The 24,768-nt window shown below is 53.1% G+C and overlaps 2 protein-coding genes across 13 annotated transcripts in view; one reads left to right on the top strand and one right to left on the bottom strand.

Moving 5' to 3' along the window:
- The first annotated feature begins 3,506 nt into the window (after positions 1–3,506).
- Positions 3,507–16,153, top strand: LRRC71 (leucine rich repeat containing 71). The gene is made up of 15 exons (XM_030823215.1): positions 3,507–3,839; positions 6,811–6,960; positions 7,284–7,412; positions 7,503–7,578; positions 7,798–7,875; positions 10,064–10,132; positions 10,358–10,517; positions 10,595–10,678; positions 10,777–10,866; positions 12,247–12,396; positions 12,602–12,695; positions 13,619–13,707; positions 14,988–15,099; positions 15,496–15,617; positions 15,925–16,153. Exons 1-15 carry the CDS (start codon positions 3,680–3,682, stop codon positions 16,039–16,041), a joined length of 1,680 nt encoding a protein of 559 aa, XP_030679075.1. The 5' UTR covers positions 3,507–3,679; the 3' UTR covers positions 16,042–16,153.
- Positions 16,154–17,920: 1,767 nt separating this feature from the next.
- Positions 17,921–24,768, bottom strand: part of ARHGEF11 (Rho guanine nucleotide exchange factor 11) — a 112,170-nt gene continuing 105,322 nt past the window's right edge. For 7 of the 12 annotated variants that reach the window (XM_030824163.1, XM_030824166.1, XM_030824164.1 and 4 more), the window contains 8 exons: positions 24,567–24,686; positions 24,394–24,455; positions 23,247–23,450; positions 22,589–22,951; positions 21,441–21,536; positions 20,300–20,547; positions 19,856–20,045; positions 17,921–19,127 (listed from right to left, as the gene is read on the bottom strand). In XM_030824163.1, coding sequence (XP_030680023.1) covers positions 19,069–19,127; positions 19,856–20,045; positions 20,300–20,547; positions 21,441–21,536; positions 22,589–22,951; positions 23,247–23,450; positions 24,394–24,455; positions 24,567–24,686 — 1,342 coding nt within the window. In that variant the 3' untranslated portion in view covers positions 17,921–19,068. The remainder of the gene's footprint in view (positions 19,128–19,855; positions 20,046–20,299; positions 20,548–21,440; positions 21,537–22,588; positions 22,952–23,246; positions 23,451–24,393; positions 24,456–24,566; positions 24,687–24,768) is intronic. The other 5 variants (XM_030824169.1, XM_030824171.1, XM_030824173.1 and 2 more) reach the window with 1 other exon arrangement.

Here is a 24,768-nt window from a genome sequence, read left to right as displayed (position 1 = left end):
GCGCCACTGCACTCTGGCCTGGGCGACAGAGCAAGACTCCGTCTCAAAAAAAAAAAAAAAAAAAAAAAAGCCAAAGCCTAATCTACAGCAAGACCCTAACTCTCTTCAGTTTTATGAAGGCTGAGAGAGGTGATGAAGCTACAGAAAAGTTAGAAGCCAGCAGAGGTTGGTTCGTGAAGTTTAATGAAAGAAGTCTAAGAAGCCATCTCCATAACATAAAAGTGCAAGGTGAAACAGCCAGTGCTGATGTAGAAGCTGCAGTAAGTTATCCAGAAGATCTAGCTAAGACAATTGATGAAGGTGGCTCCTCTAAATAACAAATTTTCAATGTAGACAAAATAGCCTATATTAGAGGAAGATGCCATCTAGGACTTTCACAGCTAGAGAGAAGTCAATGTGTGGCTTCAGAGCATCAAAGGACAGGTGTTAGGGGCCAATACAGCTGGTAACTTTAAGTTGAAGCCAATGCTCATTTACCATGCCAAATATCCTCAGGCCCTTCAGAATTATGTTGATTATTTAGTGTGGTGTGGTGGCACATGCCTGTAGTCATAGCTACTTGGGAGGCTGAGGTGGGAGTTTCGCTTAAGCCCAGCAGTTAGAAGGCTGTAGTGAAGCCAGGGGCGGTGGCTTATGCCTGTAATTGCAGCACTGTGGGAGGCCAAGGAGGGTGGATCACGGGGTCAGGAGATCGAGACCATCCTGGCTAACATGGTGAAACCCTGTCTCTACTAAAAATACAAAAAATTAGCCGGGTGTGGTGGTGGGCGCCTGTAGTCCCAGCTACTTGGGAGGCTGAGGCAGGAGAATTGCTAGAACCCGGGAGGAGGAGCTTGCAGTGAGCCGAGATTGCGCCACTGCACTCCAGGCTGGGTGAAAGTGCAAGACTCTGATTCAAAAAAAAAGAAAGCTGTAGTGAGCTATGATCATGCCATTGGACTCCAGCCTTGGTGACAGAGCAAGATCCTGTCTCTAAAAAGAAAAAAAAAAAAAAAAAAAAAGTCCAGGCATGGTGGCTCACGCCTATAATCCCAGCACTTCGGGAGGCTGAGTGGGGAGGATCACTTGAGGTCAGGAGTTCAAAACCAGCCTGGCCAACATGGTGAAACCCCATCTCCACTAAAAATACAAAAAAAATTAGCCAGGTATGGTGGCGTGCGCCTGTAGTCCCAGCTACTGGAGGGGCTGAGGCAGGAGAACTGCTTGAACCTGGGAGGCGAAGGTTACAGTGAGCCAAGATCGTGCCACTGCACTCCAGCCTGGGTGACAGAGCACGAATCTGTCTCAAAATAAATAAATAAATAAAAAAGAATGCTAATTTTACCCTGCCTATGTCCCTGTGCTCTGGAAAAGGAACAAAGTCTGGATGATAGCACATCTGTTTACAGCATGGTTTACTGAATATTTTAAGCCCACTATTGAAATCTACTGCTCAGAGGAAAGTATTCCTTTCAAAATATTACTGCTTCTTGACAATGCACCTGGAGATGTACAAGGAGATTAATGTTGTTTGCATGGTTGCTAATACAGTATCCATTCTGCAGCCTGTGGATTGAGGAGTAATTTCGACTTTCAAGTCTGACTATTTAAGAAATACATTTTGTAAAGCATGAGTTGCCATACACAGTGATTCCTCTGATGGATCTGGGCAAATTCAATTGAAAACCTGGATAAGATTCACCATTCTAAATGCCATTAAGAACATTTGTGATTCATGATGGGAGGAGGTCAAAATATCCACCCTAACAGGAGTTTGGAGGAAGTTGACTCCAACCCTCATGGATGACTTGGAGGAGTTCAGGACTTCAGTGGGAGGAAGTAACTGCAGATGTGGTAGAAATAGCAAGAGAACTAGAATTAGAAGTGGAGCCTGAAGATGAAACTGAATTGCTGCAATTCATGATAAAAGTTGAATGGATGAGGAGTTGCTTATGGATGAGCAAAGAAAGCAGTTTCATGAGATGGAATCTACTCTTGGTGAAGACGCTGTAAGCATTGTTGAAATGACAAGAAACGATTTAGAATATTCCATAAACTTGGTTGATAAAGCAGTGGCAGGATTTGAGACAACTGACTCCAGTTTTGAAAAAAAGTTCTACAGTGGGTTAAATGCTATCAAACAGCATTGCGTGCTATTGAGAAATCTTTTGTGAAAGGAAGTCAATCGATGTGGCAAACTTCACTGTTGTCTTATTTTAAGAAATTGCTACGGGCACCCCAACCTTCAGCAACCACCACCCTGATCAGTCAGCAGCCATCAACATCAAAGCAAGGCGCTGCACCAGTGAAAACAGTATGACTCACTAAAGGCTGAAATGATATTAACATTTTTAGCAATAAAGTATTTTTTAAATTAAGGTATGTGCATTGGGCTGGGCACTGTGGCTCATGCCTGTAATCCCGGCACTTTGGGAGGCCGAGGTGGGAGGATCACTTGAGGTCAGGAGTTCAAGACCAGCCTGGCAAACATGGTGAAACCTCGTCTTTACTAAAAATACAAAAATTAGCCGGACATGGCGGTGTGCGCCTGTAATCCCAGCTGCTAAGGAGGCCGAGGCAGGAGAATCGCTTGAACCTGGGAAGCAGAGGTTGCAGTAAGCTGAGATCACGCCACTGCACTCCAACCTTGGCGACAGAGTGAAAAAAAAAGTATATGCATTTCTAGACATAATGCTATTGCACACTTAACAGACTACAGTATAGTGTAAACATAATTTTACAGGCACTGAGAAAAACAAAAGCGGTGTGACTCACTTTATTGCCATATTAGCTTTATTGCAGTGGTCTGGAACCCAACCCTTAGTATTTGGGGGGTATGCTTTTACTCAAATGGGGCCCACCAGGGCAGAACCATCAGGGTCTAGAGTAGGAGTCAGGTGATGACTTTGAATCCCAGGTTTGTAAGGAGTGTGACTCACCTTGTTAACTGGCTGTCAGATTAACTGAGTCTCCAGAGACCTCCAGGAGGCTAAACAGATGGGGGTCGAGAATAGAAACCTAGCACCACACCAACTAGATGGGTTTGTCTAGACTCCTTCCACCAAGTGCTCTCTCCTTACTGGACAGGTGGGTGGACTCTGGAGAGTGGACCTGCCCCCACCTGGATTCTCCCTGGTGTCCTCCGACGGCCCACTACCCCGCTCCCCCAGGCTGAATTCCAGGATGCCTTTGGATTGCCCGCCCTCGCCCTATCCCTGTCCCCGCTCCCGTCCTAAGATCCACTCGTTTACCTCGCCATGGCTCCGCTCAGGTCCTGGGTCACCCTAGCCTTTCTCCCTACGCACAGGCTCGGCCAGCCCTGGCCCTTCGAGACCCATCAGCTCCTGCGATCTCCGGCCGGCCTCGCCCGGCCTGCTCCACCGGGCCTGGCCCGCCCCTCCGGCTCTGGCTCCGCCACCCGCCCTCCCGGGCTCTCCCCTCGCCTTGCTCTGCCCTGCGGCGCCCCCTGTCGGCCCCGCGTGCTCTCTGCGGTTGCGCCTTTCCCTCGGGCCCGCCCGCCTCGCGCGGTTGTCTTGGAGAGGGACGCGTAGGCGACGCCACCGCGGACGGGTCGGATCCGGTCCCTGGACGCGGAACAGAGATCCCCTGATTCAGCCACCCTCAGAGTGAGCCCGGTAGAGTGCGGTCCTACCTTTCCTGCCCCGACGAAGGTCCCGGAGACGCTGCGGACAACACCAGCATGTCGAGCGAGCAGAGCGCGCCGGGGGCCTCGCCCAGGGCCCCGCGTCCGGGGACCCAGAAGTCTTCTGGCGCGGTGACCAAAAAGGGAGAGCGCGCAGCCAAAGAGAAGCCGGCGACCGTTCTGCCACCCGTGGGGGAGGAGGAGCCCAAAAGCCCTGGTACGCTGGCGCCGGGGTTTGGGGATCGGGCCTCCAGGCTGCGTCTTCCCGGGTTCCCTCTAGCTACTCACTGCTCCACGGCTATGGCTGAACTCATACATACCCAGGTTGAGTTCCTGAATCTCGGCTTGACAGACGTTTGAATTGAACTTGATCTTAAGGAACCCACACTCTGGTTTGGGATGGTGACAAATACCAATAAGATGTGATAAGATATAGAAGAGAGGAAGGCCCAGGGGGTGAGGGCACCAGGGGGGGTGCCAGGAGGTGCCTTTGAACAGAGTTTACAGATGTTCATTCATTGATTCAACAATTACTTTCCAAATGCCAGCCATGAGGCCAGGTATGTCACGGAGGAGAAGGAGGTGGACACGGTCCTGCCCCCATGGGGTTTACATCCTCTGGGAAAAGAAAATGAGTAGAATGGTATAAGTAGAGGTATGGCCCTTTTTGTTGCAAGTGATAGAACCCCAATCAAACTAAGCATGAAGGGGAAATGTATCAGAAGACTTCTTGATACAAATCTGCCAGCTTCATCATCACGGGGACAAGAACTTGCTGTCTCTGGAATTGAAGTAAAACAACTTGGGAAAAAGCTCTGATCGTCCAGCATTAGCCAGGTGCTATCTCCTTGTCAGTGCTGGTGGATGGGGGGAAGGAATTATAAGAGCTGGAGAAAGAAGATCTTCTGGAAGGGAAGATAAGACAGTATACAATCCCCTGCAGGTATGAAGCCAGTTACATTCAAAACACACACACACACCACACACACACCACACACACACACACACACACGACATGGCTGTTGTATAGAATACAGGGTTGAAGGAGGCAGAGAGATGAGTTACCAGACTATTTCAACAGCCTAGTCCGGGGACAGTGGGAGTTGGGATAGGGCAGTGAGAATGGTGAGGGGTGGTTGGGTTAGGCTCAGAGAAACACTTTTGAGGTAGAAGTAATAAGAGTTGGTGAAGGACTGGGCAGGGTAGGGAGTGAGTGACAGATCAAGAAAGATTCTCAGGCTTCTGGACTGGGCACTGGGTGGGAGGAGGTGCCATTCATGGAGATGGGAAAGGCCAAAGGAGGTGTATGTAAGGGAGGAGCTCAAAGGGATGATGCCAGCTGGACAGCTGGACACATGGGTCGGCAGTACCTAAGAGAGGTTAGGGGTGGAGTTGTGACTTTGGGAGCTGCTGATGTTCTGGCATAGTTAAGTCCTGGCAATGAAAGGGACCCCTCGAGGAGGCAGGGAGTATAATTAGAGAAGAGGAGAGGGGTCAGGATCCAGCCTTACAGGTTGTAGAGGATGAGGAGCTGGCAGGGGAGCCTGAGCAGCCAGCAGAGAGGTAGGAGAGAATGGGAGTGACGCCTGCACAGGCACTTGGATAGGACAACATGGAGGTCCTGGTGGCCTTAGCAAACACCACTGTGTGCTGTGGCAGGGGCAGATGTGGGCTCGCGTCCAGTAGAGAGTGATGGCTGATATAGGAAGGTGTAGGGATTTAGAGGAAATCCTATCTAATGGCTTTTATTTCTCAAGAAGCTACGAGGTGAGATCATTAGTGAGCATGAGAAAGGGGTGTGGAAGGGGAAAAGAGCTGTGCTGTCTGACAGGTGACTACCTGCTAAAGTGCAGAGAGCGCATTTCCGTCCCAGCATGAAGTACTACGGGGCAGCGCTCTTTTAGAGCAGGGCTTCTCAAGGTGCTGTCCTTGGACCAGCAACTTCAGCATCATCTGGGAAGCTGCTAAAAATGCAAAATCATGGCTCTCACCTGGGCTACAGAATCAGAATTTCTGTAGGATAGGGCCCAGGAAATTGTTTTAGCAGGCTCTCCAGGTGATTTTTAAGATGTTAAAGCTTGAGAATCTCTGTTCTTGAGAAGGGAAGTATGAGTGAAGCAAGGAAGCATGAGGGGCTCGCCCAGCAGAGGGAAGTTTGGGAGGGCAGGGAGATGTGCAGGAGCCAGCCAGACCAGGGGGTAATTGCAACCTCCCTATGCCTTCTCTTACCTGCTTCGCCCATTTGGCTGTGTGCCTGGGTTCCCGCTGATGGCCGGACACGAGGAACATGCCTCTCATGACTTTCCCCATGAACCCTCGAGCCTCTCTGCATCCTGCCAGCCCCTCCACTCCCTCAGGCAGGCTCCCTACTGCTGAGCTGCCGGTGTCCCTCTCGGCACAGCTCCTGCAGCACCTGCCCCTGTGGCCAGCGTGCTGTTCTGTGGAGCTCCAGGCTGTCTGGCACTTGGCAGGGACTTCCGTCCTATCTCTAGGAGCCACTTCTTCCTGGGATGCCTATGGTGGGGAGCCAGAAAGAGCAAGTGTCCCTTGAAGACTCAGAGTCTCAAGTTTGCATAGCACAGACCTCAGGTTGGGATGTGGTGGGCATGTGTGAATTAATATAACTCAGAAATGAGTTAATATTTCTAAAGCATTTCAAACAGCACTGGACACTAGGAAGTGCTACATAAACACACTGGACAGGGGAAATGTTAAATAAAAGTATCGTTCTGCTGCTCTTGGGTGTATGTGTAGGGAAGGAGTGGGAGTGGAAAGGAGCTCACATCGGGCCTGCGCTTTCTCCCAGGGACCCTGAGCAGTTCCAGCAGGGAAGGAGGACTTGTGAGGAGGAGGCTGGGCTGGGGACACCTGGGAAAGGCGGAAGCCCGGGCTGGGAGTGGAGAGCAGGGGTGGCAGTGGCTTTGACCTGGGGGTGGGGAAGCCAGCACGCAGAAGAGGGGGCCCCGTTGCCTACCGTGCACGCGCGCCCGTTAGTCCCCTTTCTCCGAGCTCTTGCTTTCCCCGTTTCCTATCAAGTGTTTTCAGCGTCCGTTCTTCCAAGCATTTGCAAGTTGAATGGCTGCAAAAATATCCATCTGAGGAGGGCCTCTCCGCCCGCGCGGGCGAGCTTGGGGACGCGGGAGTGGGCGCGGCCCCTTCTCTCACGCCCCCCCACCACGTCCCCGCAGAGGAGTACCAGTGCTTGGGTGTCCTCGAGACCGACTTCGCAGAGCTCTGCACGCGGTGGGGCTACACAGACTTCCCCAAAGTTGTCAACCGGCCCCGCCCCCACCAGCCCTTCGTCCCCTCCGCCTCTTTGTCGGAAAAGACCACCTTAGGTGAGTGACAGTGGAGCTCCCCGGTGCCTGCCAGGGCCGCCTCGTCCATCCTCAGCCTCCCTTCCCACGCCGGGCCAAACGGAGGGAAGCGGGGCGGTGTGTGTGAGTCGGGGGGATTCGACGAGGCCGGTGGGGAGGTGGGGGAGTCTCCAGTCTTCCTTTCCAACCCAGCAGAGGCGCGCGTGGCCGGAGAGGCAGCGCCCGCAGGCCTGCGCCTCTGGCGCTGGCGGTATCCTCCAATCCTACCCGGGCACCCGTGGGCCGGCCTGGCGTGGGGCCCGGGGAGGTGGCTGTTCCCCTCTCTCCTCACCTCTGCCTTCCAGACGATCCGTGGCTGTCGGGGTCCTGCAGCCTCAACAGCCTGGAGAGCAAATACGTGTTCTTCCGGCCCACCATCCAGGTGGAGCTGGAGCAGGAGGACAGCAAGTTGGTGAAGGAAATCTACATCCGCGGTGAGCCCGGCTCCCCCCACCCGCCCCAGCTCCCTCCCGCTCCCCTGGCGCCTCCCAGGTCTGAGGCGCCTGCCTCCTCTTGGCCCGCAGGTTGGAAGGTTGAGGAACGGATTTTGGGTATCTTCTCTAAATGTCTGCCCCCGCTCACCCAGCTACAAGCCATCAAGTGAGAGGCACTGAGGGGATGGGCGGGAAACCAGAGTGGGAGTTGGGGCTCCTGGTGGCTTGGGAGAGAGAACCAAGGGGCATGGGAGACCCTGGCGACGGTGGGGAGTTCGGGGGCTGGGGATGAGGAAGGGCGCCGCTGGGAGGACGGTTTGGGGAGGGTTTTCCAGTAGGAGGGGGCGCTCTAGCTCTGTGTTTCTGCACTTCCCGCCCACGACAGCTTGTGGAAGGTGGGGCTGACGGATAAGACCCTGTCCACCTTCATCGAGCTCCTGCCTCTCTGTTCATCCACGCTCAGGTCAGCAGACTGGGAGGCCCCCGGTGCCTGGGAAGCCTGGCTGGGCGGGTGGTCAGAGGGGAGCAGTGTGGGGATGGAAGTGACAGGTCCCAGCTCCTGTGGGTCTGGCTGGCATCCCTGTGGAATCACAAGCAGGCAATGTCTGTTGGATCATGATATCTCCATTCGACAAGAAGCCAGGTCCGCTTTTCTGCCCACACCAGCACCCAAAGAGCCTGACCTTCAGGGGCTCATCCTGTCTCCCCTGCATTAGTCTCATTACCCTCCACTCCCTCCCCAGAGGTTCTCGCTCTCCTTCCTGGCTGCCTGGGGCCCTGGCCCTGTACTGGGAGCTGGTAAGACACAGTTCTTATCCTCCAGGAACTCGCAGTCCAGGGAGGGAGAGAAAAGGACACACGAATAAATACTGCAGGGCAATGTGGAGACTGGTGATGGAGGACTGGTTCATCGGAGGAGGGAGTGGGCAGAGAGAAGTGCCACCACACTTTATGGATGTGAGGCAGGAAGACCTGGAAGACTGCCTGGAGGAGGTGGTACTGAGCTGAAGGAGGCCTAGGAGCAGGCCAGAGAGGGAATTGGGAAAGGGCGTACTTGTATGGGAAGGAGCAGGAGCAAGGCATGGGGCAGGGTAACTACAGGTGTGGTTGGGAGTGTCAGGGGCAAGGCTGATTTGGCCCCGCCCCTTCTCTAGGCTCCCACAGCACCCTGCCTCCTCTTGCTTCATGGTGGGGGGCGGGGTACCCCTCCATGCAGTGGCTTGCCTGTCTTCCTCCTGTAGATGGCATGGATGCTTCTTGAGGGCAGGGACTGTGTCTTCTTCAGCTAGGGGTCCCCAGCACTCTGTGTAAAACACCATGAAACATATTTCCTTCCATCATGGGAATTAGCTAGCAGAAAACAACTATATGAATTCATCTGTAAATAATGTGTAAAAGTAAGTCAAAGCAACATAAACAAATTTAAACTGAATAATCATGTTTATGTGACAGATGAGGCAGGCTGAAAGGTTGAACAAAATAAGAAATCATGGGAGAAAATTTTTACATAGAGTCATTTCTAGCCATTAGTGCAGTTTTTGCTGTGACTTAGAAAAGGACCTCCATTCTCACAGCACTGTTAGAGAAGCCACTGCCGTGTGGAGGCTCATGTTGTAGTTATCTCTTGCTGTGTGACAAATTAACCCCAAGGTTCAGTGGCTTAAAAGGACATACATTTATGATCTCATAGCTGCTGTGAGATGACCTGGGGGTGGGCTAGCTGAGTGCTCTGGCTCAGGGTTTGAGGTTGCGGTACAGCTGCTGACTGTGGCTGCACTTACCTCAAGGATCAACTGTGGTGGAGAATCTGCCTCCAGGCTCACTTGTGTGGCTGCCTGGGCCTCTCCACAGGCTGCCTGAGTGTCCTTACCACATGGCAGCTGGCCAGCTAGAGAGTGCCAGAGAGCACTCAAGACGGAAGCCACCGCCTTTGTAGCCTAAACCTGGAAGTGCTGTCCCATCTCTTCTGCCATGTTCTGTTCATTAGAAGTGAGTCACTTATTTCCCTCCACCCCACCCCCCACCCCTTCTTTTTTTTTTTGGAGACAGAGTCTTGCTCTGTCGCCCAGACTGGAGTGCAGTGGCACAATCTTGGCTCACTGCAACCTCTGCCTCCTGGGTTCAAGTGATTCTCCTGCCTCAGCCTCCCAAGTAGCTGGGATTACAGGTGCACGCCACCACGTCCCGCTAATTTTTTGTATTTTTAGTAGAGACGGGGTTTCACCCTGTTGCCCAGGCTGGTCTCGAACTCCTGAGCTCAGGCAATCTGCCCGCCTTGGCCTCAAAAAGTGCTGGGATTACAGGCGTGAGCCACTGTGCCTGGCCAGAAGTGAGTCACTTCTAATGTGAAGTCCACACTCAAGGGGAAGGAATGACACAGTGGCATGAGTTCCAGGAGGTGGGGACCACTGAAGGCCACCTTAGGGTCCACACTACCATGGGTCACCAACTTTGGGGAGCAGTCCCTTCACAATGGGCACACCTGTGAATTTTTAGTCTAGGGAATTGTCACATATATTTCCTATATTGGGGGGGCAATCATTCGACTCTACTTCCTAGCTGCTTCCCAGAGACGCACACTTCCTCTCTGTTCCCTTCCCTTACCTGGCCTCAGTGGTACCTTCTGGTTCTCAAATCTCCCTTGCCCTCAGGAAGGTGTCTCTGGAGGGGAACCCACTGCCGGAGCAGTCCTATTACAAGCTCATGGCCTCGGACAGCACGTGAGACTCCCTGCCCTCACCCCCTTTCTCTGGGCCAGTCTCGAAATTCCAAGCCATTTTTAGTCCCCGCCCTTCCTTGTCCCCCTACCATCTCGGCAAGCGCCCTCGATTTCTGCCCCTACATCCTCAGACCAGACCGCCCCCTCAAGCCTTCAAGTCTCCCATATTCTGGCGGATGCCCTGTACCGTTTCCAGCGACCCACATTCTCCCTCCGGCTGCCCCAGGATTGCGCACTTGTCTCTGCGGAACAATAACATCGACGACCGCGGGGCGCAACTCCTGGGCCAGGCGCTGTCCACGCTGCACAGCTGCAACCGGACCCTCGTCTCGCTCAACCTGGGCTTCAACCACATCGGGGACGAGGGCGCAGGCTACATCGCGGACGTGCGTGCTCGGCGGGGAGGAACCTGCTGGGAGCAGGGGCGGCTTGGGCGGCTCACGCGTCCCTGCCCGCCTCTTAGGGCCTCCGGCTGAACCGTTCCCTGCTCTGGCTGTCCCTGGCCCACAATCGCATCCAGGACAAGGGCGCCCTAAAGCTGGCTGAGGTGGGTGTGCCGACCAGGTGGGGCCGGGGCGTGGGCGGGCCGAGGGAGCCGACCCTGACTACCCAGGCGTCCGACCGCTGAGCGCCCGCCTCCTTCAGGTCCTGCGCGCCTTCGAGCTGACACACACCGAAGTGGTGGAGCGCCGACGCCTCCTGCTGGAAAAAGGGACGCAGGAGCGCTCGCGATCGGTGAGGAGCTACCAGGCCCCAGGACCAGCCGAGAGCCCCTCTGACCCTCGAGCCCACTCCCCAAGTCCGCTGCTTTTCAGCAAACTGGCCATCCAGTTTAATCTCCACCCTCTGTCGTGACTGTCTTTCCCTCCGATTTCTGCACAGACGTTTGCCAAGCCCCTGCTGGGCGGGCTCTAATTGCAGAACCACACTATGCGCAGTAGAGTGTACTGGTTCAGAGATAGGACACTAGATTGAGACCATCTGGACCTGAAATCCGGCTCATCCATATCCCAGCTTGTAACCTTGGGCATGTTACTAAACAACTTCTTCTTCTTCTTCTTTCTTCTTTCTTTCTTTCTTTCTTTCTTTCTTTCTTTCTTTCTTTCTTTCTTTCTTTCTTTCTTTCTTTCTTTTTCTTTCTCTTTCTTTCTTTCTCTTCTTTCTTTCTTTCTCTTCTTTCTTTCTTTCTTTCTTCTTTCTTCTTTCTTTCTTCTTTCTTTCTTTTTCTTCTTCTTCTTTTTCTTCTTCTTCTTCTTCTTCTTCTTCTTCTTCTTCTTCTTCTTCTTCTTCTTCTTCTTCTTCTTCTTCTTCTTCTTCTTCTTCTTTTTCTTCTTCTCCTTCTCCTTCTCCTTCTTCTTCTTCTTCTCCTCCTCCTCCTCCCTTTCTTCTTTCTTCTTCGTCTTGTTTTTTGTTTGTTTGTTTGTTTGTTTTTGGAGACGGAGTCTGGCTCTGTTACCTGGGCTGGAGAGCAGTGGTGCGATCTCGGTTCACTGCAGTCTCTGCCTCCCAGGTTCAAGCGATTTTTCTGCCTCAGCCTCCTGGGTAGCTGAGATTTCAGGCATGTGCCACCATGGCCAGCTAATTTTTGTATTTTTTAGTAGAGATGGGGTTTCGCTATGTTGAGCAGGCTGGTCTTGGACTCCTGGTCTCAAATGATCCGCCCGCCTCGGCCTCCCAAATTATTGGGATTACAGGCGTGAGCCACTGCACCTGGCCTGTGTTACTTAACTTCTCCTTGACTTAGTTTCCTCATCTGTAAGTGGGGATAGTTGTACCTATTTCGTGATTGTCGAGATGATTTAATGACTTAATTCCTGCAACGCAGTTAAAATAGCACCTGACACTTAGCTCAATAAAAGCTGCTATTTTCCCCCTCAATATGAGAGTCTGAGACCCTGCCTCACCCTTCATCTCACCCCCACCCAGGTCCCTCTGCTGGGACATCTCACCCCAGAGAAGTCCTATACAAATTAATTTAGCATTTAGGCAGGGAGATGGGTGGGAGGGTGCTGTCAGCTCGACTGCTCTCCAAGTATGGGTATAGCTACCTTTCATGCCCCCATTGAGGAAGGGGCTCTGGCTTCTTCTTCCCTTCCCTCCCATTTGTGAGCACAGCCCTCCTCTTCTCGTCACGGGGACTCCAAAACGGACCGTGAGAAGAGTCAGATGGTAGGGATCAGCAATAGTGCATTGGTGGATAAGACAGACAAGACGCAGACAATGAAAACCCCTAAGGGCCTGGGCAAGAAAAAGGAGAAATCACTGGTAGGTGTGCAATGGGACAGAGCCTGGGTGCTGGACGGACAGGGGAGGGGCTTCCATCATGTGCAGCGGTGGTGGAGGGAAGAAGGTCACATGGGCCTTTGAAGTTCCCCCTAAGGCCCCGGGTCCTAACCTGGGCTCCTTCCCTCACCACTGCCCATCCCCTCCGGAGGTGGGACTTGCACCTCTCTTCTCACATTCTCCACAGGAATTGGCCAAGAAAGATGAGAAGTCAGGGTCTGGGCAGTCACCCACACAAGGAACCCCTAAGAAAGAAGACACCACAAAGGCAGGCAAGGGGAGTAAGTGCGGATGCCCCTGGGCCGCATCTTCCTGTGTGGAGGAGGGGAGAGTGCCGGGCTGGGTGCTGGAGGCTGTTCTGGGCCTGGGTGTGCCTGCCTAGAGCTCATCTTGCCATGTCCCTCTGGGCTTGATTTCCTTCTCACAGCGGGATGATGTGGAGAGCCGCATCCAGCCCAGACATCCTGACCCACCACTCTCCTCATCCCCTTTGTTGAAGCTGGAGCTCTGTGGCCGTGTCTTCAAGGAACCCATCCACTTAGCTGGGCCCCCCTCCAGCCATTTCTTTTTTTTCTTTTCTTTTCTCTTTTCTTTCTTTTCTTTTCTCTTTTCTTTCTTTTCTTTTCTCCTTTCTTTTCTTCCTTACTTTCTTCTTTCTTTCTTTCTTTCTTTCTTTTTTTCTTTCTTCTTTCTTTCTTTCTCTTTCTTCTTTCTTTCTCTTTCTTCTTTCTTTCTTTCTTTCCTTTCTTTCTTTCTTTTCTTTTCTTTTCCTTTCTTTCTTTTTTTTTGATGGATTCTCACTCTGTTGCCCAGGCTGGAGTGCAGAGGTGCGATCTTGGCTCACTGCAACCTCTGTCTCCTGGGTTCAAGCAATTCTCCTGCCTCAGCTTACCCAGTAGCTGGAATTATAGGTGCATGCCACCATGCCCAGCTAATTTTTGTATTTTTAGTAGAGATGGGGCTTCACCATGTTGGCCAGGCTGGTTGTGAACTCCTGACCTCAGGTGATCCTCCTGCTTCAGCCTCCCAAAGTGCTGGGATTATGGGTGTGAGCTACCGCGCCCAGCCCCCTCCAGCCATTTCTATTGCACCCAAACCCGAAGTTGGGGGGTCTCTTTGCCTCACAGCCTGTTTTCTCTGGGGAGGGAGCCTGGGTGGTATCAGAAGTGTGCACTGTGCATTCTGGCTCCTCTTCTGGCCCCAGAGGTAACCATCCCTGAGCAGAAGCCAAGCAGGACAAAAGGGATCAAGATCGGGAGCAGAGAGAAGCGCAGCATCCTCCTGGAGTCCGAGGTAAGCTGCCAGGAAGAGTGGAGGCAGGAGGCGCACCCCTGGGATTCCAGGCTTGCCTGAGACGTCTCACCCCAGCCCCTCCTGGAATGTGGTCTCCAGCCCCATGCTGTGGCAGCAGCCATTTGCTTTCAAATTTGTACTCCACTCCTGTCCCAACCTCACCTGAAACTCCCTCCCATCTCACCCTGAGCTTCTGTGGGAATAACGGGAGCAAACCCCTTCTACTTTTCCTTGTCTATTAGTAGCCCACACTTTGGATCTGCTGTCTCAACTCAGCCAGGCTGCTTCCCCAGAGGCCCTCAGTTCCTCATCACCACCTCCATCACTTGCTTGGACTGTTGCATAGGAACAAAGCGTCTTCTTTTTTGCCCCCTCAGCAGCTCCTGAGGGAGGCAGGGCATTTTTATGGTCATGGCACTGCCCCACGCTACCCTATGCATGGGTCCTTCTTCAGACCCTCTCTCTTTTGCCCCTGGATCTTCTCTGCCCCCTTTCAACTTGGACCAACTTGCTGCTTGCATTGGAAATCTTCCTGGGCTGCCTCTGGTGCTCCTACCATCCCTCATCACTCCATTCTGTCAGCTGCCTGAGCATCTGCCTCTCTGTATTTTTCTCTTCCATTGGAAGACTACCTGCACACCCTAGGCAGGGAAGGGCCCCTCTCCTTTCAGGAGTCTTCTCTGGCACCCAAGACAAAATCTTACAAAAGAAGACATTCAGAGGGAGGAAGAAATTGGGGTTGCCTTTCAGTTTCCATTTTTCATCTCTGCCTCTGTCTTGATCAGGCTGCTGATTGTCACTAGTACTGCAATTTCTTTTCATCATGCTGTCATTGTTACTTCCCTCCAATCCATTCTCCTCATTGCTCTAGGTGTTGGGAAACACTTAGTAAAACCTGAATGCGACATACAGTTTCATGCTTCCAGAGCCTTTGCACCTGCTTTCTTTGCCTAGAACACCTTTTCCGTCTTCATCTGACAATATCATGTGCATTCGCAGGAGACCCTTCCTGGCCTGGCCTAGGTATTCCTTTTCCGTGCTCCCACAGTGCTCTGAGCTTGCCTCTGTCAGCGCTCACTCTAGACCACGTTACTTTCACTTTCTGGCTCCCCTACACAAAGGAGCTTCTTGAGGGTATGGGCTTATTTTTGTATCCCCAGCACCTGGGACAAAGCCTGGACTATAGCCAGCAGTCAAAACATGTATGTTGAATGAATGAATGAATGGCCTGTTGACCAGCTCCCCTGCTGTCTGCTGCAATTAGTATTCTGCTTTAGCAGCTGGTTGTTGAGGCTACTGAGGTGGTCAACCCTCTCCTGGAGCCTGTGGAGCACCGAGATGGGAAAGTTTTCATGCCTGGGAACAAGGTCCTTTTGCACCTCAATCTCATCCGTATGTCTGCCAATCTCCCGTGTCCTCCTGCCATGAGGCTACCTGGGCCCTGTCCTGCCTGAGGGTGTCTGCCCCGACTCTATGGAGCAGACCTGGCCCTCCCATCTTTGGGCTACATGTCCCCCAGGGATCTCTGGCACAGGGCTTGAGGGGCCAGAGGAAGTGCTGAGTCTGGGAGGAGGCTGAGGACAGGCGATTGGAGTCATGAGGGGAGTTAGAGAGATGGGGGGTGTGTGAGTAAGAGCTGAGTGAAGGGCTAGGTCAGGGAAACGTGTGCCTGGGCCAGTGAGTCTGGACTGGGGAGCTGGAGGAACTGGGCTGCTGGGGATGTCTGGTATGTCAGGTGCCAGTGAGGCCTGTGGTGCTAAGAGGCCACCTGTCTGCACCTTCCACCAGGGAACCGCATCACAGAGATGGGGCTGGAGGGCTTCCTCGCCACAGTACAGTATCAGATGCAGTTCTCCAAGGCCAAGAGTGCATCCAAGGGTCCAGTGGGGCTGCTGTGGCTGTCCCTGGCTGTGAGTCCCTTTCACTCTCTCCTGCTGAAGCAGAGGTTGCCCCTATCAGCTGTCATACTAGACAGCTGCTGCAGGCAGCTTCTGTCTCCCCATTTCCAAGGAAGGTCTGTAGTTTCTCTGCTTCTTTTTAATAATCACAACATAACCTCCATTCCTCTTGCTGGAAGATCAGCAGTATTAATCACTCTGCTTTTTCTGCATGTCCCCCAGCCCCTAACCCACCCTGCCCCAGGACCATTTTTTTTTTTCTCCCAGAGGACTAATCTTCATTCCTCTTGTCAGATGTCAGCCTTCCTTTTCTTTTCAGAAAAACCACTTCGCCCCACAATGTCCTGCGTACGCCATAATCCAGGAGCTGATGTTGCCAAGGGATCCCATCAAGGCCAAACTCAGGGAGGATGAGGCCATGGCATTCTTCCCCTAGCCCCTCCCACCTGCTTGCCTCTAAGACTCGGGGCTATAGAAGCACCTCCTGTCCCTGTGTGGGGTGACCTCCCTGGGGGAGATCTCAGACCAATAACAAAGTCTGTTGCTATTCTTTTCCTTGAGGTCGTCTGAAAACTTCCAGAACTACTTGGAACATTTAGATTTTGCATCTGTCCATGTTACATGCCAGGAATGGCAGAAAAGTGGTCTGAATTACAGTTCCGCTGGGGATGATCTCAGCTCCTCTTGCCTCAGTTAGCCAGGGGCATTGCCCTTCTGCCTCCTGGGGGCTAGTTCTTCCTTGCTCAGGCAATAGCCATTCCCCCACCATGTTCCCTAGGGGACATGCATTATGCCAGGGTTTGCATTCAGAAAGATTTGGGATAGGGATTAGTAACTGACACACACAGGCTTGGGAGAGAGTGGGAGCAGGAGTAGGTAAAGCAGAGGAATTAAGCACAGGTTCCATGCCCGCTTCCTTCTGCTTCCCCATCTGGCTGGCCCAGGTGTTTGACTGCTTTGGAGGAGAGGTAAGGGTTCAGCTTAAGAAAATGAACAAAGGCTTGGCAGGCCACTTTGGAGAGGGTGCTAACCGCTCAACATCTACATAGCAAAGGCTAAGCATTGAACATGAACCCTAATAACCTGCCTGCAGAAGTCAGCAATCTGAAACTAGAGGTTCCTGAGCTGAGTAGGGTCCCCAAACCGTTACCCTTCAGTGCTACCTCCACTGAGGTCACCTGCCAGTGCCCAGAGCACAGGACTGGCTTCGGGGAGCCTACCTGTAACCTGTATAGCAGTGTCCGAGAAGGCGCAGATCAACAAAGACCAGCCTTCCTTCCTCACTTCTGAGCAGATTCAACCTGTTCCACATTCTCTAGTCCTACTTCCCTCATTCCACTGCCTCTGCCTACCTAGAATTCCCTTGTCCTGCCCTTTGTGTGGCTCAGTGGCACCTAGGCCTGTCTCCTGCCTCTGAGTGCCTGGAGCTCTTCTAATCTGACTGCCCCAGCTCTGTCTCTGCAGCTGGTTGTGGAGCCAGCTTCTCCAGGGAAAACCCATCATTTCTTTGAATTCCAACACTGAACACATTGAGGTGCTGGATGATGGTCACCCCAGCTTCTGCAGAGAAACTTGCCATGTCCTCCAGAGCTTCGGTGACCCCTTCAGCCCATATCCTTATCCCACCCTTCATCACTAATGACTCCTGTATCAATTCTGATGCCCAAATAGACTGTACCCTAATGAGGACACAGCTGAGGATTGTGAGAGGTCGAGGAGTCAGGGTTGGGCTGGAAAAGAAAGAATTTGTCACTTTAATCCAACACTGAATGCCAGGAGACAGAGGTGAATGGTTACAGTCTTGGTGATGTGGCTGCGTCTGTGGGAGGATGTGGATAGATGATGATAGTGATGAACTGGACAGGCCTGAGGCAACCCTCCCACTTAGATTTGGCTTTTAAAGTCTTTAAGCTCATTGAAGGCAGCTCATGAGACCTCTTGACGCTGGGTCCACTGCTCCTTTATATATATATATATATATATATATATATATATATATATATATATATATATGTGTGTGTGTGTGTATATCTATCTATATATGTGTATATATATGTATCTATCTATATATCTGTGTGTGTGTAACTGAGTTCAGTGTCTTGTCATGTTTTCTCCACAGGGGTTGTATAACTTAAGTTTGCCCAGTCCCTAGTTCAGTGAGTGCACATCTGAAGCTCTGGGAGGGAACAGGCAAGATCTGGGTCTGGGGGTGAGAGGGCTCCCTCTGGTTCCCACTATCCGATCCTAACCAGTCTTACAGGGAACAAACACCGTACCTTTTATCACAGCGATTCCAAGAAACACACACACCACCATTGAAGAATATTTAACTTTTCTTAAAAAAAAAATCTTAACCATGAAAGGAAGAAAATAAAAGAGTATACATTATCTTAACAGCAAAACAGTCATTTCCATATCTATATTTTATATATTATATATATTTATATATATATATGTATATATACACCTAGCACAGTGTGTATATTCTATTCATCAGGGAGAGTTGGGTGAAGACGTGGTGATGGGGCCAATGCTGCGGTGGCCCCTTGGATGGTCCTGGGTGAATTCAGGGACTCAGCATTCAGACCCCTGTCCCCACCTCCTGGGGCCCAGTCTTCAGCTCCGTACCTGCTTCACTGGTTTTCTACAGGGACAGGGTGGGGAAGGGGGGACACAGGTGGGGTAAGAAACCCCCATGGTCCCCATCTTGTGAAGATGAGAAGTCCAGGGAGGGAGGGAGCAGCTCGGCAGCAAGCTGTGGAGGGCAGGCTCTGGAGCCAGGTGGGATGGGGAGCCAGAAGACCTTACAGGGACAGGGACACCCAGGCCTGGCTCCCGCTTTAGGCTCGATCCTGGAGCTGGGTTGTTAACTAAGGAGATACAAGTGAACCCCCTCTTCCCTAAGGAGCTCCTTCCATAACTGCCTCCAGCACTTCAGGAACAGGAACAAAAACGGTCAAAGTTATTTACAATAGCAAAGATGCACATACGATACATACATATTTATAGGAAACCAAAGTGACAAAGGGGGAGGGGAGGCACCCACCTCCACCTGGGGTCTTATGGAGAAAGAGGGGAAGAAGAAAGTGCATTTACACAGAAGCCTCCTCCTTTCACTTACATGTCTGAGGGCAGCGCACATACAGGCGTGCGCGTGTACACGCATATGTGGGGTGAGGGCAGACCATGGTGAGTGGGGGCCTTTCGGATGCAGTCAGCATGCTTAGGAGACACGAGGCCTTGGAGGGTTGGGCTGAGGGAGGGAAAAGACACTGAAACTTGACTCTGACTTGAGCAGACCAAGCAACATGCGGGTTTCCCCCCAGGCCTTGGCTGGATCCTAGTTTCCCCAACTGCCTCCTCCACAGGGAGGAGCGTTGGGATCCCCCCTACCCTGTGCCCCGATCTCAGGCCAGTCCCTGCAGGAGGAGTGGGGGCGCAGAGGATTTGGTGGTTTGCACGGTTATGGTCCTGGTAACGTGGCTGCGTCTGCTGCGCTGTCTTCCAGGGGGGCGTCAGAGCCTGTGGGAGGAGGATGAAGGTGAGGAACTGGCCAGCTTGAGATGACCGCTTCCACGTTTTGTCTAGAAAGTCTTCAGGCTCACGAGAACAGCTCCTTCATCACCTTCCTTCTCCTCCAGAAACCCTAGTTTCTGTAGGGCTTGAAAAGGGCTGTCTACTGAACTCCACTTTCATCAGCCCCTAAAGCCCTTAGGTCAGGTAGGTATGTGCCTTGTCTTCCTGAGTTATGACATAGCTGTGTCCCTGGCCCACCCAGTGTGGTTCTGAACCATTTAATCAGCATGAGTCTTAGGCTGGCACCATGGTGTGTACCTACAATCCCAGCTGCTTCAGAGGCTGAGGTGGGTGGATCACTTGGGCCCAGGAGTTTGAGACCAGCCTGGGCAACATAGTCAGGCCAGCCCTTGTCTCAAATAAATAGAAATAAATATATATATAAAATTAAAAAAAGAACAGGTCTTAGATGTGAGAACAGGCTCCTCCTGGTTTGTTACCTCCATAGCACAAGGAAAAAGAGGGCTCAATTCTAAGCTCCCCATTTTGCTGGGAAGCTTCTGTGGGACTTCCCTAAAAAGATCCCTCTCTGAAGCCGAGAGAATGAATTCATTTCACTCGAGGGGAAACCAGACTCTCAGAACCACCATCTCTCACTGCTTAGTGATGTGTCCCCACGAGTTGGCGGACTTCTCCTCCATGGTAGGTACCGAGAGGGACCTGGCTTCACTCACCATCCTCAGGGCAGGGCCCCAGTTCATGGCTGTTCCTGGAGTCAGAAGCCAGGGGCTCCTTAGTGGGAGGTGAGAGGGAGCCGTCTGTCCATCTAGCTGCTTCTGTGTGGAAACTGCCCACAGGCGTGGTGCCACCAGATGACTCTCCCCCAAGGGACTTGAGCAGCTCTCTGTGGGCCAGCTCCATATCCTGGAAGAGTCGGTGGGGGAATGTCTGCTCAAGTCCTTCTATTTCTAAGGCTCCTGGGGAAGGGGTCACACTCTGATCTGTGCTGGGCCTTGGGGATGGGGGTGTGATTTAAGGGTGGCTGGGTGGGCTGGGGGAAGATCCCAGGGCCAGGACAGGATCTAGGTCTCCTGCGAAGACACACATCTCACTCATGGGGAATGGTTTTGGGGTGATGGACTGAAGGCCTGCAGGGACCCAAGCCCTGTTTCCCTCACCTTGAGCCTGTTGAGCTTGAGGGTGAGCTGCTCAATGGTACGGAAGATCATGCCCACATCCCTGAGGGCCAGGCTTGGGGGAGAGCGGCTGGGGCATATTGGATCACCGTTGCCTCCCTGCAGCTGAGGCTGAGGCTCTGTCTGCCCTGCAGGGAGGCTGTCAGGTTGAGGGGGGCTCGTGGGTGCCCCTGAGTGGTCGGTGCTTGAGTCCAGGGGTCCTGATGGCATGCTGACATAAAAGCAGTTCCCTGTCCCCACAGTAAGAGAATGAGATCAGGAGGCAAACAGAGAAGTCGAAGCTATCCTCCCGTTCCTGTGGGATTCCCCAGCCACCTGACAGAGCAGACGAACTCAGAGCATGTGGGCCTTGCTCACTGTCTGCCAGCCCCTTAAAAGCCCTGCTCCTGAGACCTTCTAGATGGCACTTGCTCAGTTTGGCCCCAACCCAGGGGAGATGCTGAGCAGTGAACTAAGGCAGAAGTGGCAGAGCTGCAGTGTTTCATTTGGGGAAATTGGAGTGGCTCCCCCTCCTTGAGTAAACAGATTGCGGGCTGGTTTCAGGCTCTTTTGAAAGGAGCAGGCAGCAGCCCTCCTGCCCTGCCTGACTCCAGCTCTGGATAAACTATAGCCCTGCCCTGCCCCTCTTCCATCCATGCCACGATCCTCTGGAGGTCCCTTGACTTAACCAAGGGGTGTCAGAGAGATCTGGAGGAAGGACGTGGAGGGTTCCTGACAGGCAGGAAGCACAGAGAACCACCGCAGAACCTGGCAGGCTCTTTCAGCCGATTTCCACAGTGACACTGGAGCGGCGGCTGAGGTGGGGAAGTGGCTGCTTGAGTATCAGGTGAAGGACACTGGGTCCCCAGCACCAGGCCAGGCTTCCCTGCCCCCCCTCACAATTGCACACAGATGTTTATCCCTGCCATTCTGAACAGGAGCCTGGACAGGTAGCTTCTTAAGGCTGGACGGACAGCACAGGGCCCGTCCCTGTCTTTAGAGCCAGATCTTCCTCCTCCCCATTCCAGGCGGCTGAGGGAGCTTGTGGGTGTGTGTGTGACCATGGGCAGGGGTCCGACTCTGCCCTCACAGGTTCCACACTCCAGTCTTGGCCTGTCTTTAGCTCCAAGGAGAAAGTTATTACCCGTAGCCTTTGTTCCGCCTTCCACTTCAGGTGGCCCAGGCTCTGACTGGCCACTCTCTGGTAGTGCAGGGACAACCTTGCTGCCTGCCACCTCAGCTGCACCGACACCACCACCACCAGGAAGAGGAGAGACCAAAAGACAAGGAAAGGGAAGGGAGAGAGAACAGGAAGGAGAGAGGGCAGGAGGTGGGGACAGGGGAAGGAGAAAACGGGAAGAACAAGGTGAACACAAGATCATACACGATGACATCCCAGGCGGTGCAGAGAACTTTCCACCAATTCACCGAGAGACAGAGAAGGAAGGTCAGTTCTCAGAAACCCAGGAGACAGGTGGCCCTTGGGCAGATGGAATGAAAAATGCTGCTGGAAGGGAGGCAGAGTGGAATCTCAGGGGAGGGTAGGCCCACTAGCATGGAACCCCACCCCATGCGTGCCCCAGGCTTTGTTCTACCTTTCTTGCCACGCTCTCAGACCAGCCCACTCTTCCTGGGGTGGGGCCCTTCCTCCCTGGGCTCACTGCTCGGGCTGGGCAAACCTGTCGGCCTCCCTGTGAGCTTGTCTTGGCTTTTCTTGTCTCAAGGCTGCCCATGGTGTTCCCCAACCCGGGGTGCCCTCCCTGCCGCCTTGTTCACTCCCCACACCCTTCACTCGCCAAATGTCTTCCCAGCTTTGTCCTCCACCCCTTCCAGTTCCAGCTGCCACCTGTACTGCCCTTGGTGCTGTTGCCTGGCATGAGGGGCTGCATGCACCTGCCCTGTCTTTCCCGGACTGAAGCTCCTGAGAAGAGTGGCTCTTTTCCCTGGGACCAGGAGATCAGTGAGGAGCACTAACAGAGACTGGTACTGGTAGTTGGTTTGTGCCAGGCAGAAAGAAATGTCCTTATGTGCTATAAAATGAAGTTCAGAGATGATTCAGAATTTTGTCTAAAGCCACACAGATATTAAGTGGCAGAGCTAAGCTCTGAATCTCAAATGTCCAACTCCAAAGCCTGCCTGATATTGGCGCTGTCTCCTTCTTCCAGGACCCAGTGTAGGTCTCTGCTCACACGGTACCCAGGGGGAATGTAGGGAAGGAAGCAGCTGTTCGGAAGACTTATCTCACCTAGCAAGGGTGCTTGTCTCCCCACTGGACACTCCCATTTATTTTACCTTTTCTCACAACTTTGTAACCTCCTGCTGCCTCTGTGCTTGAAGCCTCTTCAGCCAGATTCCTGTCCAGTTCTGGAGACTCCCATATCCCAGAATTTCTGGTCCTTGGGGGTAGGTGTTCCAGAGAACAGAGACCCACGTCCTCCTGCTCTGGCCGTTCCCCCTCTGGCCCTGCAAGCTGGGTGTTGTCCCCTTCACCCCCAGGGGGTGCTTGCCCTGGGGAGCCTGGGTCCCAGGGGTGAGAGGTGATGCTGATGACAGAAGGTGTGGGTGTCAGGTCGTCCTCAGGCTCCTGGGAAGCCTGAGTTTCCATGGTGTGACCTGGCAGCAGGCTCCACAGGATCAGGTGTCGCAGGTTCTCCACTGGAGGGGAAACAGGGTGATGTCTTCCCAGCACGGGACTGCACTCCACACCAGAAGGATCGCTGCGCTGCCCCACCGACCCCAAGCTGGTGACCTCAGGCACAGGTGAAGCTGGAGGGCTCTGGCCAACTAGCTGGTGGGGGTTGGGTGGGGAATGACATCTGTCTCTGCATCCATCTCTCTCAAGCACACCAGGAAGAGCCTTCGGGAAGGTGGAGGGTGCAGGCGCCTGCCAGTTCACATTGGCTGTGCGACTGGGGACGAGGGGCTGACGGCAGGGCCTTGAAGCACTCACCATCTTCCAGAGCGGAGTCAGCGAGCCCTTCCATGAACAGAGGGCCTGGGAAGGCCAAGTGGATGGGGTTCCTTGTCCTGATGCCCCTGTTCTCTCCATCCAGGGATGTGGAAGGGCAAGGCAGGACACCCAGTTCCTCTTCCTCTGCACTGCCCTCCTGCAGGACTGGGTGCTTCCCTTGGACCCTCTGCTGGGACCCAGTGCCTGTTTCGGATGAGAGAAGATTGTAAAGCAGGTAAAGGGAGAGGGCACGTATGGGAGAGCCTATGAGCAGCTTTGGAGCCAAGGTGCTGGGAACACTGATTCATTCTACAGTTGTTTACTGAGAACTTCCTGTGGCCGGCACTGTCCCAGGCTCCTGGCATACAACAGTAAGCAAAACAAAAAGATCCCTGCCCATGTTGAGCTTACATTCTAGTGGAGGGACATACAAAAATAAGACACTTCAGCCAATTATGCAGTTTGTTAGAAGGCGGTGACTTCCATGGGAAAGAAGAAAACAACAGCAGGGCACGGGGCTGGGGGCTGGACAGTGCTGGCTACAGTATTAAACAGATTGGGCCAAGAGGACACTGGAACAAAGACGCGAAGGAGGTGTGGCGTTAGGAGGAAAAGCATTCTATGCAGAAGGAAACAACAGGGACCCAGCCAGGAAACCTGAGATTTCTCCTGAAACCCAAGACCCCAGGTTACTTCACACGCAAGCTCTCAATGAGAATGCTGTCCCCTCTACCAATCGCATCACAGTAACTGCATCTTAAGCCCTTTGAGCTCCCTGGCCCCCTATGTTTTCCATTCCCATAGTTGTAGCATGTATCTCTCTCCCCAACAGTAACCCCTGGCTGGAGGATGCAGGGCCCGTGGATCCCGCCAGACTGCTCGTCTTCTTCCACGGCTGATGCCATCACCCAGAAAGGCTGGGTGGGAATTTCTGGTCAGGTGAGCAAGTTCACCCTTTCTTAAGTCTTCAGTCTGCTCTCCTTCCTCTTCTAGACTCTTCCTCCTGCCCTGTTTCTTCTCTACTCTTTATCAAAACCTCACAGCCCGGGCCCTGATGGACTCTCCCATCACCCCCATACTCACCCCCAACCTGTGCCTACAGAAAAAGGCCTGGGCTGGCTCCCACAGGACAGTTCAGGGCCCCTACCTCCAGGCAGCTCCTCAGGTGCGGGTTCACCATGGAACACGTCTGAGTCATCCAGTTCTACCCTGAGGGAGGAAACCAACACAGGGTGAGATGTCATGAGATTCCACCCTGGACTCGTGCGTTAGAATGGGCAATGGAGTAGGATCTGAGAAGGACGGTGTGGGCCTCCTCACCTGGCTGGTCTGCTTGGCAACCCAGAGAGGAGGGGGGCTGCTGGCTGAGCTTCTCTGGTCCCCTGCTCTACACCCCCCTCACCTTCTGCAGGCTCAGCTCTATTACAGCCAGGTGGCAGGCTGTGGGGGAGCGGACAGGGACAGGAAGCAGGGATGGGGGACATATTCCTCCATCTGCCAGCACTTGGAGCTGTCTGCTCCC

Source organism: Nomascus leucogenys, chromosome 12 (genome assembly GCF_006542625.1).
Source record: "Nomascus leucogenys isolate Asia chromosome 12, Asia_NLE_v1, whole genome shotgun sequence".
In the NCBI taxonomy this organism is placed as follows: Eukaryota; Metazoa; Chordata; class Mammalia; order Primates; family Hylobatidae; genus Nomascus; species Nomascus leucogenys.
The sequence above is the reverse complement of the archived record's forward strand: the minus strand, read 5'-3'. Positions and strand labels throughout refer to the sequence as shown.